Source organism: Canis aureus, chromosome 8 (genome assembly GCF_053574225.1).
Source record: "Canis aureus isolate CA01 chromosome 8, VMU_Caureus_v.1.0, whole genome shotgun sequence".
NCBI classification, from domain to species: Eukaryota; Metazoa; Chordata; class Mammalia; order Carnivora; family Canidae; genus Canis; species Canis aureus.
In genome coordinates, this window is record NC_135618.1 from 42,031,422 (window position 1) to 42,048,567 (window position 17,146).

Sequence of the window (17,146 nt, forward strand, 5' to 3'; positions counted from 1 at the left end):
CCCCCTCCTCACACCAGCCCAGCCTCCTGTCTGCCTCATAATTAAGCTTCAGATAATGTTTGTAATCTCTTGGTGTTTTACAGCACATGTCAGGGTGACTGATGGACTCGTCATAGCTCAGACACCCATCATTCCAGTGCTGTAACTATTTTAACCTTCCTAATACACCAGCTTCAAGGGCAAACCAAGGACAGGGACTTGTCAAGCCCCCTCTTGCTCAGCCTCCCCACCACAGGCGGCTTTTCCTTTCCTCTCCCTGCCCTGCATCCTCTTGCTCCTCAGAATCATCCACAAGATAGACCTAAGGCAGTTGTTCAACACCATAAGTATAACTATTCTTAGGTTACAAGCTGCCAGAATTTTGAAGCAAGTGCATGTAAATATTTCATTTCTGACAGTGAGAGTTATTAAGAGAAACCTTGTGCATTTTCTAAAAGAATTTTAAGAGGCGTTTATTCATTGGACATGTCTGGAGCCTACGGAATTTGGTTGGGGGGGTGTTGAATATCATCTGTGAATGGGTTCTTTCCTTTTTTACACTCACATTTAAAAATCTGGGCTGAGTTCTGGTGGCTCAGTGGCTGAAACCAAGTCCTGGGCTAGAATGGAGGAGAGGGATGGCATAGAGAAGGGAAGCTACCTGCTTTAAAAAATACCCCTTTGAGTGGTCTGGTTGCTGGCTATTCCATTAAGTGCAGTGGAGCTTAAAATACCAGGTGTTAGGACTGGTTCTGTTATAGTTACTACACCAAACTCACATAAACGATAGCCATCTGATCTCCAGCTCCATACCAGACATTCCCATGAATCCATGCCAGAAAGACAGATTTTTGTGTCCGTTTTCTGAATGAGGAAACTGAGGCACACAAAAGTGAAGTAGCTTTCCCTGGCCATGCACACAGCTTGTAAGTGATAGAGCAAGGATTTACAAAGCCCAGGGATTTCTGATTCCAGAGCAACCCATAGATACTTTACAAGCTGGGGATCAAATTGAGCTCCCTGAACATCATCACTTGACAGTAAATCTGGAGTATCTCATGCAGAAATGCACAAAGAACAGCAAAGTGCACGTGGTTCTGTGAAAGGAAAGATATATTCACCATTTACTGTGTGCCAGGGACCATGTCAAGCTCTCTGAATATGTATTTTTTGCTTAACTATTAAAACGATCTTATAAAAACATATTTTCCATTTTGTAAGTATACAATTACAGGTCTGGAAAGGAAGAGTACCTTTTGTTGTGATTAACTAGTGCTGTGTAGCAATGTATCCCCAAACCTAGTGGCTCAAGACAGCAGCTATTTATTATAGATCAAAATTTTTGTGAGTCAGGAATCCGGGCAGGGTATGCCAGACAGACATGGACCGATGAGGTTTCTTGGTGGCATTCAGCTGCCAGACGGACAGCCTGGAGGGTCCAAGATGGCTTTTCTCACGTGGATGGTACATTGGCCAGGGAGGCTGGAAGTATGAGCTCGTCAGGGACTCTCCATCCAAATGTCTCCATGTGGCCTCTCCCCAGTGGTCTCAGGGTAGTTGAACTTCTGATGTGGTGGCTGAGGGCTCTCAGAGCTCCCCACAGACAGTGGTAGCAACTGCCAGTCTTTTCAGGCTGGCCTAGAACTGAAACAACATCCCTTATGCTGTAATCTGTTGGTCAAGGTGGTTTTAGAGCCCACCCAGATTCATGGGTTGGGAACATAGACCCCACCTCTCAGTGGAAGAAGTACCAAAGAACATGTGGCCAATTTCAATCACTACATGTGCCTAAGATGACATATCTAAAAAGTGATAAAAGCAGGTTTTGAACTCAGAACTTGACTCCACAACCATGCTTAGAGTCCCTAGCATCCAGGTCATTCAGCTGTTGCAAGTAGGACATTGCAGGGAGAAATACCAGTGTTATTTTTAAGAAATAACATGGGGATGCCTGGGTGGCTCAGCGGTTTAGCGCCTACCTTCAGCCCAGGACGTGATCCTAGAGTCCTGGAATCGAGTCCCACATCGGGCTCGATTTTAAATAAAATTTAAATAAATAAAATATTTTTAAAAAGAGAGAGAGATAACATGGAGGATGCCTGAGTGGCTCAGTGGTTGTGTATCTACCTTTGGCTCAGGTTGTGAGCCAGATGGAGTCCCACATCAGGCTCCTCACAGGGAGCCTGCTTCTCCCTCTGCCTATGTCTCTGTCTCTCTCTGTGTGTCTCTCAAAAATAAAATCTTATAAAAAAGAGAGAGAGATAACATGGAAACAACATCATGGGGGGCAGAGTTTCCATGTTCCCAGTTAACAAAGAAGTAAATTCTTTCAGATGAGGGAAGTGACCTCAAAGACACTCAGCTGCGGAGTGGCAGGAGCCCTGTTTGTCTTATTCCACAACCCAAGCATGTTTCTGCTTTATGATTCTTTGATGATAGTACTTTAAGGTATTCTATGAACAGCAGTGAAAGCAATCCCGAGACTCAGTCAGTTCAAATAAAGAGTTGACTCAAGCGGGTGAAGAATTTGCAACCTGTTGCTGACCCTTCGTTTAAGGTGATTAAAATGTTTCCTGTTATCCCAGAATAGATCATTAAGATGATAACTGAATACAAAGGAGGGCTGAGCATCCCTTACACTTGAAAGAGACCCAAGCACAGGAGGGCTTAGATAACCTCCTCAGAGGTTATCTGTGTCAGAGGGACAAGCCAGCTCTGCTATAGATAAGAGAAAAAGATCCGAGGATTCAGGGAGAGAGGAAAATGATCAGTGTCAACCTGAAAAAAAGCTGAACTCTAAGGGGATCTCTTATAGATACTTGGGGAGCCAATAGTAAGAGGACTCAGTCTGCTCATGCAGCTTCTTTGCTGATGGTTCCTTTCTGCTTATTCAAGCAGAAGAGAAAACAGAGTGGGTATAAAATAAGGGAACAGCTTTAGTCTCAGCTTTGCTCTTGCAAACTGACCAGTGAGTTTCCTCAGTGTCAAGAGGATACCACAGAAGAGCTGGGTTTGAGCCACCTGGCTTGTGTACCCAAGAGATTAGTCGCAAAGTGAGGGGACCTCGGCACCAAGAGACTGACGGAATTAATCACTAGAATTTGGAAGAGGTTGGATGGACGTGGATTTTCTATCAGGGAATCATGCAGAGGGTCTTGGACAAGGCAGTGCTGCAGGGAAGGGGTGTGGCCAGGCCTGCTAGCTCTACTCTCTAAAACCATCTTCTCCTCTTTGATATATAGCTTGACCACATGAACAAGCTCCCTTGCCATTATATGTGACCACATGACTGAGCTCTGGCCAGTAGAATGTGAGCTGAAATGCATGACATTTTTCTGGGTCTGGTTCGTAAAGACAACCATTGTGTTCCTCATTGTGTTCTCCTCCTGCTGGCTGGCTGGTATGGAGATGACCATGGTGACCTTGGAAGCCACAATAAAGATGGCAGAGCCTCTTTCAGCCTGGATCCCTGAATGATTGTGTGGAGGAGAGCTGGCCTCTAATGTGTTCTTCCACTTAGGACTGTTATACGAGCAAGAAACAAATACCCGTTGTGTCAAGCTGTTAGACATTTAGTTTTATCTGTTGCTGCAACTTCAGTGTTCCTGACAAATATAGAAAGCCTGCACCCACAGGCTCCCCAAAATCTACTTGTGCCCCATGAAGGTATCTAGAATCACAGAGACCTAGATTCAGTTGACTGCTCTACCAGAGAAGTAATTTAGCGTCTTTAATACTTATCTAGATCCACTTAGAGTGAGCTCTGTCAGTAAAATGAGCTAATAAGTTCTTTTGTGTCCTTAGACTGTTTTGAGTTGTTTCTATCCCATACTACCAAAAGAGGCCTGTCTACCACTTCCCTTATAAACGTAATAGAGCAGTACCCCAAAACGTTCAGCACAAAAGATTGAATAGTTGGGAGCAACAGAGCCCCAGATGGTTTTTTGGCATCTCAGACTCAAGTGCTTAGGAGATTCAATGAGTGTGATGGAGCAGTGATCTTCCCTATGTCAATTAACTATGTCCTGGTATTTATTAACCTGTGGGGGGTCCCAGGAGGGAATCCATATCTCCATTGTGTGGGCATAATCCCCACACAGGTTTTGAAGGCAGTTTTAAAGTCTGATCTGTGTTCAAACCCTGATTCTGACACTATGGTGTGGAAAGGAACTTAGCATTCCAGCCTCCACCTCCCTATCTGTCATTGTGGCAGGACAGCCAGCTCCTAGAGTTGAGGTTGGGATGTCAAGGTAATCATGTATGTCAAGTTCCTAGCACAAGGGAGGAAGAAACCCTTAATGTCGGCCTTTGCAATTTCAAACACATATAAAGAAAGGGAAGAAGAGGAAGGAAATGATTAAAGGGATGGAAAATGGCTGGAACAAAGCTTTTAGGAGTGTCCTGCTGGGAGTTTCGGCATCCCTTCTGTGCCCTATGCTGGTGCACAGAATGGCTCACCTCAAACATGGCTCTAATCATATCAGCCCCTGCTGGAAACCCTCTGATGGCTGCTGCTGACAAGATAAAAGCCAAATGCCTTAGCCTGGCACCTGCAGCCCATATAGAACCCTCACTCATGCAGCTGGCCTCTGAATTCTGTTCTAGGTGCCCGACATACCACAGCAAGTCACAGATGGGCCCCGAGGTCTGTAGTGTCACATTCCTGAATAAGCCCTGACCTATGTGTGTTAGAAGTGAATCTAACTTAAGACTATACAATCAACCCCCGATGAAGTATATAGAGGGTTCCAGTAACTTTCACCATTTGCTTTTCCTATGTTTATCTAATATGTGGAATTATAAATCCTAAGCATGTTTTATCTCCAGTTGGCCACAGGCCCCACCACTCTCTATCATGACTATATGACCCAGCTTTTACTCTATCATATGAATGGGTGAGAGAGTTATGTTTAGTTCACTCTTCAGTGAGGAAAACAAAATACAAAAACAAAAAAACCAGCATTTCTCCTAAGTCTTTTATTAATGTTGAAGCACTATAAAGCATAACTTTTATCCTATTTTAAATTTATGTTTAGTTTGACAAATAATACATGGATATATTTTCAATGAAAAAAATTTCAAACAATTCAGAAAAAGAGAAAGTCCCCACAACTTTTTTCACCCATCAATTCTCCCTCAAGTTCCAGTTTCCTCCTTAGAGTTAGACCTTTTGTTAACTTGATGAATATCCTCCTGGACAGTTTTCAGACATACATCTACATGGATACAGGGAAGGGAGGAATGTATAATGCATACACGCCTTTAGGTTGTTTTTTTTTTCTTTTTTCATTTATCGTATGTGCTATATAGTTTTTCATGTCAGAACACTATGAAAAACATAATATTCTAACTGTGCATAATATTTTATAATATGGATGTAACATAATTGATTTGGCTTAGAGGACCATAAATTTGGAGTCCAACAGGCACATCCAGACTACATATGTATTTTGTTTGTCCAGAGCCATATCTAACTGTTTCAAATTAAATGCAAATAGCTTTAGGTAGAGTAGGCAATCTCTAATTTCCACACAGGCCTCTCCATTCCCTATTATCTTACAGGCAGCCCACATTATGCATTTTCATTACTTCCCTGGCCCCTGTGGTCATTTGTGTGTTCAAACTCAGTATTTTAGCCATTCTTTTATTTGTGGGTGTTTAAATTTTTTAGAAATGTATTGTTATCATGAACAATGCTGCAATGAATAGCTATATATTTATCTAAGGTAGATGTAAGAATTGGGTTTGCACACAGGAGACACAAAATTTATTTATTTATTTATTTATTTATTTATTTATTTATTTATTTATTTATGAGACTCAAAATTTAGAAGTTAGGAGACATACACAGAGTTAGGAGACACACACTAAAATTATGAATGGAGAAAATCCAAGTTAGCTGAGAACTGTGTTGCCCATGTGCTCTGTGAAGCAGGGAGAGGGATACAGCTTAAGACCTACTGCATATCATGCTACCCTTTTACATTCCCATTGGTTTTCAGCAGGGAGATGTGTGTGTGTACAAGTACACACACACACACACACACACACGTGGGATTGTGTAGCCAGGGCATCTGTCGTGGATTGCTTGGGAATCAGCTCTTCTCCCAGGCTCAGCTCTGATAGGGCTCCCGAGCAGAGAGCAAGAGCAAGGAGGCTCCGGGCTCTGATATTCATCACACCTTGAAGTGTCTCTCCAGGGCTAGCCCCTGGATTCAAGGTTTGGCAAGCCTCAGACCACAGCTAATGGACTCTCTTGGTTGAGGTCAGTTTGAAGGCTGGCCTCCTGTTTAGGAGGCTAATGATGCGTGAAGCTGCCCAGTAGGCAGCAGGCTCTGTCTGAGTTACTTCCGGGGCTAACCCTTACGTGAAGACTGGTCTGATGCGATGAGCTAAGTGTGGGAGAGGTGCTTCTGAGAGCTGGGTCAGTATGAACTACAGGGACTGGTCAGCTAATTCAGGAAGACATAGATTCCTAAGCACTTTGTTGGAGTCACAACCGTGAGCTAGTCTTGATCTGTATCATTTTCAAGTATGGGCTGCCATAACAAAATATCATAGCCTGGGTATATTAAACAACAGAAATTTATTTCTCATAGTTCTGGAGACTGGAAGTCTAAGGTCAAGGTGCCAGCAGAGTTAGTGTCTGTTGAAGCCTGTCTCCTTGGGTTACAGATGGCTTCATTTGTGTTCTGTCCTCATGTAGCCTTTCCTTGATGCATACAGGTGAGAGAGAGAGAGAGACAGAGAGACAGAGAGAGAAAGAGGAAGCAAAGGGAAGCTAGAAAAAGATGTCTCTGATGTTTCTTCTGATAAAGACACTAACCCCATTGTGAGGAGCCAACACTCATTACATCATCTAAACCGAATTACCTCGAAAAGGCCCCATCCCCAAATACCATCACATGGGGATTACAACTTTATGAATTTTAAGGTGATACAATTCAGACCACAGCAGTCTGGTAGGAAAATATGACTGAGGTTGGCCAAATCAACCTTGGATATAAGATAGAGTTGCAAGACAGAAAGTTATCATATCAGAAAGAAATTCTTACCTGCCCTTATGCATATTTAAACACATAGGAACAATGGTGGATGGTGTCTAAATCAAATCCTTGTTGTTGTTACATAAATTAACCCATTTATGATAGACTAGCAATGGTTTTTTTTAGATTTTATTTATTTATTCATAAGAGGCACACGGGGGGTGGTGGGGGTGGTGGGAGGAGGCAGAGACACAGGCAGAGGGAGAAGCAGGGTCCATGTGGGGAGCCCAATGCGGGACTTGATCCCAAGTCTCCAGGATCAGGCCCTGGGTTGAAGGCGGTGCTAAACTGCTGAGCTACCTGGGCTGCCCAGCTAGCAATGTTTTAAATGGTGGAGCTTCTCCTGGACTTTCAACTCCTTCAGTCCTCTGATGGCATGCTTTATTGTGAAGGCAGGAGTAGCGTTGTAGGTCCAGGCACTACCAGCTATGGTTTTCATGTAGGAACAACAGTGCCAGATCCCCACAGCTTGTCTTTTAATCTTGGTTTTTGTCACAGAAGGAACAAGTATAACTTGGCATGCTGGCTTATTTCAATCTATTTGCCATTTTCCTGAGGGAGGCACCATAATGGGTCCTGTATTTACTGATGATTCTGACCTTCTTCGTGCGTTTAGTCATGTTGCTGCAAACTAGCTGTGAGCCCAGAGATAGAAAATGGGCTGTGGGTAGGAGCCTGAAAGTGTATATGATGTTATCTTGGGTTTTAATTGATTTCCCTACTTAGTGATGTTCTGGGCTTGGAAACCCCATGTTCTTTATGAAGTGGGAATAATCAGAGTTGTTTTGGGGATTAAATGAGACAGTAAGTGTAAAGTTGGCACAGTGCCTGGCACAATGTTTCATTTAACAATATTTTGAGGCATTTTAAAAACAGAAAGCTGCAGTTGCTATAGTTTGTAGTTTTACCTTTCCCTTATACTGACTCGAAACTTTAAGAAAAAAAAAAAACCCTCAAAAGTGTCTTCAATGCCTTTGCTTTTTCAGTGTTCATTTAATCATTATCAGTGCACGGGCATTGCACACAGCCCTCCTCCTTTTTTTTTCCTGGCAAGATGGTTATAATGTGTTGAAAATATTAATTATCTTCCTCACCTTATACACAGGACTGGAAAAAACAAATCTTGTTGCTGTGCTTGGTAGAAGAAAAAGTACCTCTGTGCGTGTGTGTCCCTGTGTGTGTCTCTGTGTGTGTATTGCACTCATTGTCCCCTTGGGTCATAACAAATTATTGATGCCAGTTCCTTTAAAAAGACAATTAATCCAATTACCTTCTTGTTGAATCAATACTAATGTCTTTTTTTCTTTAACTTTCAGGTTTTGACAAGCCTGGCTGCCAGCAAAGCTGAGGTAGGAAATATGGTTTTACTGTCTTTTTGGAGGACATTTTGACGTGGTTTCCTTCTGTAATGCAGTGAAATGGGTATCCTAGCTGTGTTATGCTCTGTGTAGTCTCCTGGTGATTTGGATAGGGTGTAGTCAGTAGGCTGGTTTCCATGGTGCTGTTTGGGGCTCTCCAGGTGTGCACTGAGTAGCCTGGTAAAGATGGTTGGTGGTTTCAAAGCCAGATATCCTGTTTGCTTGCTTCTGTCTTGGTGACTTCAGGGTCTGTCTGTATACATTATGATTCCAGTTCCACTAAGATAAACCCTTTGGCAGTGAGACCTCCATCTGTCTTTATGCTGTTCTTCCATTTCCTCCCTCCTCTTCCTCACCTTCCTTGTCCTCTGGGGGCATGAAGAGAACTGTGGCTGAGGCTGGTAAAGGATAAAAAAGACATTGGTCAGAGGTCATTAGCAAGGTGACCGTCGCTGGGAATTGTATGTGATGCTCTTTAATGAATATCTCCAAAATATATCCAGTGCCATGGGGCAGTTGCACTCCCAATCCCAAGTTACTGTGTGGATAGAACAAGGAGCATCAACCCTGGCCTCAGGAGCCTGGGGTCTGCATGACCTTGTGCATCACTGTAACTGCTTAGATTCTCTCTCCTCATGTGCCCAGTGAGGATGAAGATAATTACACTTCCTTTGGATCTATCACATGAGTGTGGAGGCAGATTCTTGCAGGGCTCCACAAAATGAAAGGGGAGACCATTGTCAAAGAGTGGAAACACTAGTTGAATGTCTGTCTCCTTTGATACGATAGCTTGTAATGCAAACGTTTTCCAAGAACTATAATTCATTAGTGGTGAAAATGTTACTTTGAATGCCTAGTGAGGCAGGTATTTGGGGAGCAGTTCAACGAGGGGGGAAAGAAGTGGAAAGCAGAAGGATGGGGTGGATGTAAGGAGCCACTAGTGTCATCTGCTTTCCATGGTCTTGTGGCCAATGACTTGAGCTAGTCATTTATCTTCCCAAACTTAATTTCCTCATTTTCAGAATGAGAATACACATCACATGAGGTTGTTCAGCATATTAAAATGGCAGTATCAGTATTCACTCTTCTAGCCTGCTGTAACTAGAATACCAGTTTTCATGTATTCAGCATGAATATACCATTTGTTTGTAAGGCTTTACATGTATCATCTTATAAAATCCTTACAGAAATGTTGTGATGTGCACACTATTATAATCCTGTTTTCAGAAGGATAAACTGAGCTTCAGAAAGATTTAAGAACTTGCCTAGAGCCATTCAACTGGTGAATGATAGAGCCAACATTCAAGGTGGGGTACAAAGTATTGACTCTTAACTGCCATCAGGCTGCTGTAACAAGATCACATAGACTGGGTGGTCTAAACAACAGAAACTTATTTCTCACAGTTAGAAAGGTTGGGAATTCCAAGGTCAAGGCTCTGACAGATCTAATGTCTGGTGAGAGCTCTCTTTCTGGTTTGCAAGGTAGCCATCTTCTTGTTGGGTCCTTGTATGGCAAGAGAACAGAGAGAGGAAGCAAGCTCTTCTGTCTTTTCTTATAAGGGCATAAATCCCATTTGTAAGGGCTTCATCCTCATGATCTGATCACTTACAAAGGCCCCACCTAATACCATTACATTGGAGGTTAAGATTTTAACCTATGAATTTTGGAAGGACACAAACATAAAAGTCCATAACACACATAAACTTGGTGCATAGTGGGTGTTAATAAATGTTAATACTTATACTCAATAAGGGCTAGTCCTTCTTTCTAGATTATACCCAAATGTATCTCAGGCCTCTGGGGTCAGCACCACGGACAGCTGCCTGTTTCCTGTGATCTTCCATCTTTTCCCCCAGAAAGTCTCACATTTGTGTCACATTTGGCAATTTAAAACAAACAACAATAAAAACACCTTTACATATGTTGCCCCTTTTCAATTTCACAGAAATCACATATGGGAGGATATTATTACTGTCATTTCCAGGTTTAAAAATGGAATTTTAGAGAATTGGAATACTGTAAATGTTGGTAAAATGTATAATGATCTAGTAATTCCTCTCCTGCCTGTGTGCCCAAGAGAAAATAGTGCTTGTGTCCACCAGAAAACGTACACAGGACTTTTCATAGAAATTTTATCATAGCCAAACCAAATGTCCATGAATAGCATTATAGATAAATAAACTGTGGTATATCTGTGCAATGAATACAAGACAACAATCCAAAAGAATTATGTATACATATATGAAACAGCCTGTATGAATCTCAGAAACATAATGGTGAGTAAAAAAAAAAAAAAAAAAAAAAAAAAAACAGAATAAAAGAATGTACTCTGATTTTATTAGCATGCATTTAAAACTAACACTCATTTCTGGTGATAACAGAAACAATAGTGGTTACCTCTGGGAGATGCTGATTAGGAGGGGGGCACAAGAGAACTTACTAGAGATAGAGATACTCAACACCATGACCTGGATATGGTCATACAGGTAACCAGCACATGTAACATTTATGGAGTGCCTTACTTAGGATATAGGCATTTCTTAGTACACAATTTGCATATCAGTAGGAGGAGTGGGAGGGGGAAGGAAAGGAAAGAAAGCATAAATGTTAAAAATATAAAATAGGGGGATCCCTGGGTGGCTCAGCAGTTTAGCGCCTGCCTTCTGCCCAGGGCGTGATCCTGAAGTCCCAGGATCGAGTCCTGTATCAGGCTCCCTGCATGGAGCCTGCTTTTCCAAACCCTGCCTGTGTCTCTGCCCTCCACCCTCTCTCTGTCTCTCATAAGTAAATAAATAAAATATTTTTTAAAAATTATATATATATAATTATATATATATAAAATAGGATAGGGGGGACACCTGGGTGGCTCAGCGGTTGAGCATCTGCCTTCGACTCAGGGCACGATCCCATGGTCCAGGGATCGAGTCCCACATCGGACTCCCTGCATGGAGCCTGCTTCTCTCTCTGCCTATGTCTCTGCCTGCCTCTCTCTCTGTGTCTCATGAATAAATAAATAAAATCCTTTTAAAAAATAAAATAAAATAGGATAGTGGAAAAAGGATAATAATCAGGTGTGGGAATGGGATGAAAGTATAAGAACCATCGACACACAGACAACACTGTAGATCAAAAATAACCTAAATTCACTCACTCATCCATTCCCTCCTTCCTTCATTTTTACTCTGGACTCCTGTTTCCCAGATGGAACAGGTTTTTTTTAAAAAAAAGAAAACAAAAAAAAACTTTTTCCTTCTCCTAACCATTGTTTCTAAGGCTAAATTGTAATTGCTGCAGCCAGATCATATTTTTTGCACTACTGCAGGGAGGTAACCTTTTATTAATTGAATTTCTAATGGCAATTCATCAAAGCAAGCGATCACCGTTATTTAATGCATGATCCATATTCATGGCATGTTCTGTTAGGTAAATAATAGTGGCTCTGGGAAAGTGCTTCTGTGAGGTCCTTTTCCTTCTCAAATGACTTTCTTTTTTCCTAAGTACAGACAAACGGTTGTAATTTCAGAAGAACAAACCCCACCTGTGGAGGAGTCATTGGTTACAGGGAGGACAAGAAGAATTACAGACCCACAGAATCATTGAGAATGAATGGCTTTGCCAGTTCCCTTTCTCTCTCCAGATTGACAGTGAATATGTGAATAACGTTTGCTAAATCTGGACTTTGAAAACATGACAGCAAGCTGTTTGTGCCAATAATTTTTCATGGCATATGCCACCCCTCCCCGCACCACACACAGTTTTAATAAGATGGCACATGGACTATTGAGAAATGTTAAAACCCTGCCGAGGAAAGAGCTTTATCTTGTGACCAAATTCTGCCCAGCAATGTTTATGACAGCTGAAGAATTTATCTTAAATTCCCTCTGCTAGCCGCAAAGCACATGGCCCTTTGTCTCCGAGCAGCCTGTAAGAACCAAACTAAGATGTCACATACATAATATAACAGATAAATGGCCCAATTTCCATGTCCACATGATGAATGGAATGCAAGTTCAGCACACACATATTTGCACATTAATTGGCCCTGCATGGTTCCATTTTGTTCCTAAGTTGCTACTGTATGTCTCGTGGATTCCTTCCCCTTCAGAATCATTAAGCTTGTTTTATCGCACAAATGCATACACATTTCCCCCCTATTTATCGTCACGCAGCTTGCCCTGCTGAGAGAGAACCAAGTAACCTGGGCATAGCCATTGGATTGCAAATGCCTACATCTGAGTTCTCTTCACCACCAACTGCACATTAACACAAAGATCTGAGACCCAGCCCCACAGTTGGTTATGCTGACAGCCAAACAAAGGAGGTTGCAGGCGAGGATGTTTGAAAAAAAAATCATTTCTTTTCAGTTAGCAGTTGGTTTCTTGCCTCACCTTAATGATTTCCTGTTGATAGTTTAATGGCAATATAAACCCAGTGGAGGGCCTCAATTTTGATAAATTGGCCTGCTCCTATTTCATGGCAAAGGAATCGGACTGAGATTGATTGATATTATAGTTTTGCCATCCCAAATAATTGCAATGGCAAACAGTGCAGGTGGTAAAGCCCAGGGGCCTTCAGGAAATGTAGGTGGAATCTCCCTCCCACTAATCCCTTTTTCATTCCAGAAGGAAACTTTATTCTGGGCCAAGGAACCATTTATTTTCCCTGTCTCAACTCTGAGTCTCAGGGCTTCACAGCCCTGTAAGCACTCTGACCCATGTGGAGAGAAACCGGTGCTTTTGAAAAGGAACTGAGTTTCTTAGGCTATGGGCAAAAGACCAATCCTGGCCATTTCAAGTCGTCTGAGAAGCCAGAATATTTTATAAGGAAAAGTTGAGCTGTTGCATGAAGAGGGTTACAGTGGAAAGAATATGAGCTTTGGAGTCTAATAGATGACATATGAATCATGAGTCCACATCTTACAAGTCAGATGCCAATGGGGAAGTCACTTACCTGCCAAATAAGTCTCTCTTCAGTAAAATGGGGATAATGAAATCACCCAAAAGGTTGGTCTGAGTTTTAGAACTTGATAATCTATATACAGTGCCTAAGATCATACCTGGCATAAAACAGACATTCAATAATTATTATTTTGTTTCTTCACGCATCCCCTGTTTTTTATCTATTGTGTAAAGCATAACCGTGTATAAATAAACTCATCAGAAGTTTCTTTCTTTCTCTTTTTAAAATATTTTATTTATTTATTCATGAGAGACACACAGAGAGAGGGGCACAGATGCAGGCAGAGGGAGAAACAGGCTTCATGCAGGGAGCTGGACACGGGACTCGATCCCGGGTCTTCAGGATCACACCCTGGGCTGAAGGCAGTGCTAAACCACTGAGCCACCTGGGCTGCCCAGAAGTTTATTTCTAATAAAACCTGTAGCTTTGAAAGCTTGCTGTGAAGATTTTGCACCATGGCTGACCTAGACTCTAGCCAGGCTGGAGTTTAGTTACATGGCTTAATTCACATTGAAGTTAATGATCCCTTTTCTCTACCAAGGACAAGATCTACTTGAGGATTAGCAACACTTTCCAATGAACACTCTTGGCCTTGTCTGATTTCACCCAATCACTTTGATAGTCTTCTTTGTCATTGGAACCAACTTAAAAGAATAGTTTACGGAACCTTAAAAAGCACCTGGCCTTAATCCAGGAGCCCAGAATTCTCAGTTGGAGACATGGCTGGCATGTTTTTAATTTGATGGATAGTTAAGTGACAGCTGTATATCTTAGGCACAGCTCTAGTCTCTGGGATACTTATAGAATGTTGATGTGAAATCAGACCTACAAAGAACATATGTTCCAGTGTGGGGTTGGGGACTTATATTATAAATGCTATGGTAGCCATTGTTTTGTGAGCACCAGGATATTTATAATAGTAAAGTTTTCTCCATAAGCTGTACTCCATATTTGGGAAGTTTTGAGTTTGAGTTTGAATGTAAATGAGCCTAGATAGGAATGGGGTACCCGTGGAGGCTTCCCAAGGGAGGATTACAAAGACTAGAGCCCTCCCAAGGGAGGATTATAAAGACTAGAGCCTTGAAAAGTAAGTTAGGTAATCATCCAGTGAAAAAAGTAAAGAACATGAGCAAAGGTACAGATGGGAAAGAGTTTGTGTGTTCAATAAGCATTAAAAGAGGGTGTGGGAGCAGTAAAGGAGAGTGAAGTGATTGTAGTGAACATGGAGAAACCAAGATGAAGTATCTTCATGCAAGGCAAAGAGGAAGAGATTATGAGAAAGAGGTGAGGGTGATGTCCTTTGACAGATGAATGGATGAAGAAGATGTGGTATATATACACAATGGAAGATTGCTTAGCCATCAGAAAGGATGAATACCTACTGTTTACTTTGACCTGGAGGATATTATGCTGAGTGAAATAACTCAATCAGAGAAGGACAATCATCATATGGTTTCATTCATATGTGGAATATAAGAAATAGTGAAAAGGATGATAAGGGAAAAGAGGGAAACTGGGGAAAAATTAGAGAGGAAGACAAACCAAGAGAGACTCCTAACTCTGGGAAACAAACAAAGGGTTGCAGAAAGGGAGGAGGGTGTGGGAATGGGGTAACTGGGTGATGGGCTTAAGAAGGGCACATGATGAGATGAGCACTGGGTGTTATACTATATGTTGGCAAATTGAATTTAAATAAAATATATATTAAAACAAAGAGAAGTAAGGTACTAAATGATTCACTGTGGTCAAGGAGAGTGTGCGCTGGGTTGATGGCCCACTGGATGTGGCAAGTATACAATCATTAATGTTTTCAACAAAATCTTTCCCAATGTAGGTGGTGGAAGCAAAAGTTAGATTTGGTAGTTTGTGGAGTAAATGGAAAGAGAAGACCCATAAGTACGATATAGACCAGCCCTTCAAGGGCCAAATGGTTGAGCCAAGTGAATAATGGTCTCTGACTTGAAGGAACTTTGAAGATGAGAGAAGCTTAGGTATGTCTTAGGCCTGGACAGGCCTCAGAGTATATGATGATGGGATCAGAGCACAGGTAGGGTTCAGCCACTGAGAGAACATGCTTGGCTCACCATTGAATCATCAGGGCTCAGCACCTGTGCCAGAGTATTATGGCATTAAATGGACTGAGAAAGGGCATTTTTCCTCTGACATTGAGAAACAAAGGATGGAGAGTAAGTATGGATAAATTTGAAGGAGAAGGAAGAGAAATTGAAAAAGGTTATGCTTGGCCGCCTTCATTTTCCCAGTGAATAGCAGAGGGAAATTTATGTGCTGACCATAAGGGGAGCAGGGTAGAACTGGGGGTTAAAGAGGAAAATAGGGCAGCCCCGGTGGCGTAGCGGTTTAGCGCTGCCTGCAGCCTAGGGCGTGATCCTGGAGACCCCACATCAGGCTCCCTGCATGGTGCCTGCTTCTCCCTCTGCCTGTGTCTCTGCCTCTCTCCCTCTCTCTCTGTGTGTCTCTATGAATAAATAAATAAGTAATCTTTAAAAAAAAAAAAAAAGAGTCTCTCTCTGCCTGTGTCTCTGCCTCTCTCTCTCTCTCTGTGACTATCATAAATAAATAAATTAAAAAAAAAAAAACTTTAAGGGATCCCTGGGTGACACAGCGGTTTGGCGCCTGCCTTTGGCCCAGGGCGTGATCCTGGAGACCCGGGATCGAATCCCACATCGGGCTCCCGGTGCATGGAGCCTGCTTCTCCCTCTGCCTGTGTCTCTGCCTCTCTCTCTCTCTCTCTCTCTGTGACTATCATAAATAAATAAATTTTTAAAAAAAGAGGAAAATAAACAGGAGGGAATGCACTGGTAAGAGGCTGATTGATCAGGGAAATCCATCTAGCAAACCAATATGTGTAAGCACCAGAGCAGGAAGATGAGCCAGAGTCTGCTAGCTGTACTGAACACTGTGGCTGTCATTCACCATGTGCGTACTGGGTGCCTAGCACTGTGTTATCTTCATGACAATCTTTAAAATGCATATCACTATCCACATTCTACAGAGAAGGAAACCAACCCTCTGAGAGGTGGTGTAGGCTCACCAAAACTATCCAAGAATTAAATAGCAAGGCTAATGTTTGAATCAATCTGTCCGACTACAACTCTGGGTTTCCTTCTACTGTGAACATTACTACTGTGAGGATGGGGTACGGAGTTCAAACCCCAGGTCCGTTATTTCTTATCTCTAGTTCCTGATAGCAGTGAAGCTCAGTGAAATTACTTAACCTTTGCGTGTCTCATTTGTCTCCTCCATAGAATGAAGTTAATTAAAGAATGAACCTTATAGCTTTTTGTGAAGGTGAAAAGGCATGATGTAAGGTATGGGAGACAATTAGCATATTACTTTGTGCATAAATAGCTCATAATATATGCCAGTCATTGTAGTAGTTGTTTTTATTAGTATCATTGGGAATTCATTCTAAGCCACAACAGGAAATAGCAGAGAAACCAACTAGAAACCATTTTGTAGCCTCTAAACCAAATGGAAGCATCAGTCCCACAGCCTTCCAAAAACACCTTAGTTACTCCATGTTCCCTGGAAAAAGTGAGCAACTATAAAAAAGATTATCTTTTCATTGCTTCTATCAGAAAAGAAAAGCATTTGTACTTTGCAATAGGGTTAATAAAAAATGTAACCAAAGGGGGAAAAAAAACCCTAACTTTTAGTTAGCATCTGACTATGCTAGACATTCTACAAGTCATTTTATATACCATTTATATATCTTCTCATTAATTTAACCCCTATAAGAACCCTGTGAGCTAAGTAGGGTTATTTTTCCTATTTTACAGATG

General features: G+C 41.9%; 1 protein-coding gene across 15 annotated transcripts in view; it reads left to right on the top strand.

Annotated features, from left to right (window-relative positions):
* RBFOX1 (RNA binding fox-1 homolog 1) overlaps positions 1-17,146 on the top strand; it is a 2,042,337-nt gene that overhangs the window by 490,173 nt on the left and 1,535,018 nt on the right. For all 15 annotated transcript variants that reach the window (XM_077906543.1, XM_077906545.1, XM_077906551.1 and 12 more), the window contains one exon: positions 8,342-8,374. In XM_077906543.1, the coding sequence (XP_077762669.1) occupies positions 8,342-8,374 (33 nt within the window). The remainder of the gene's footprint in view (positions 1-8,341; positions 8,375-17,146) is intronic.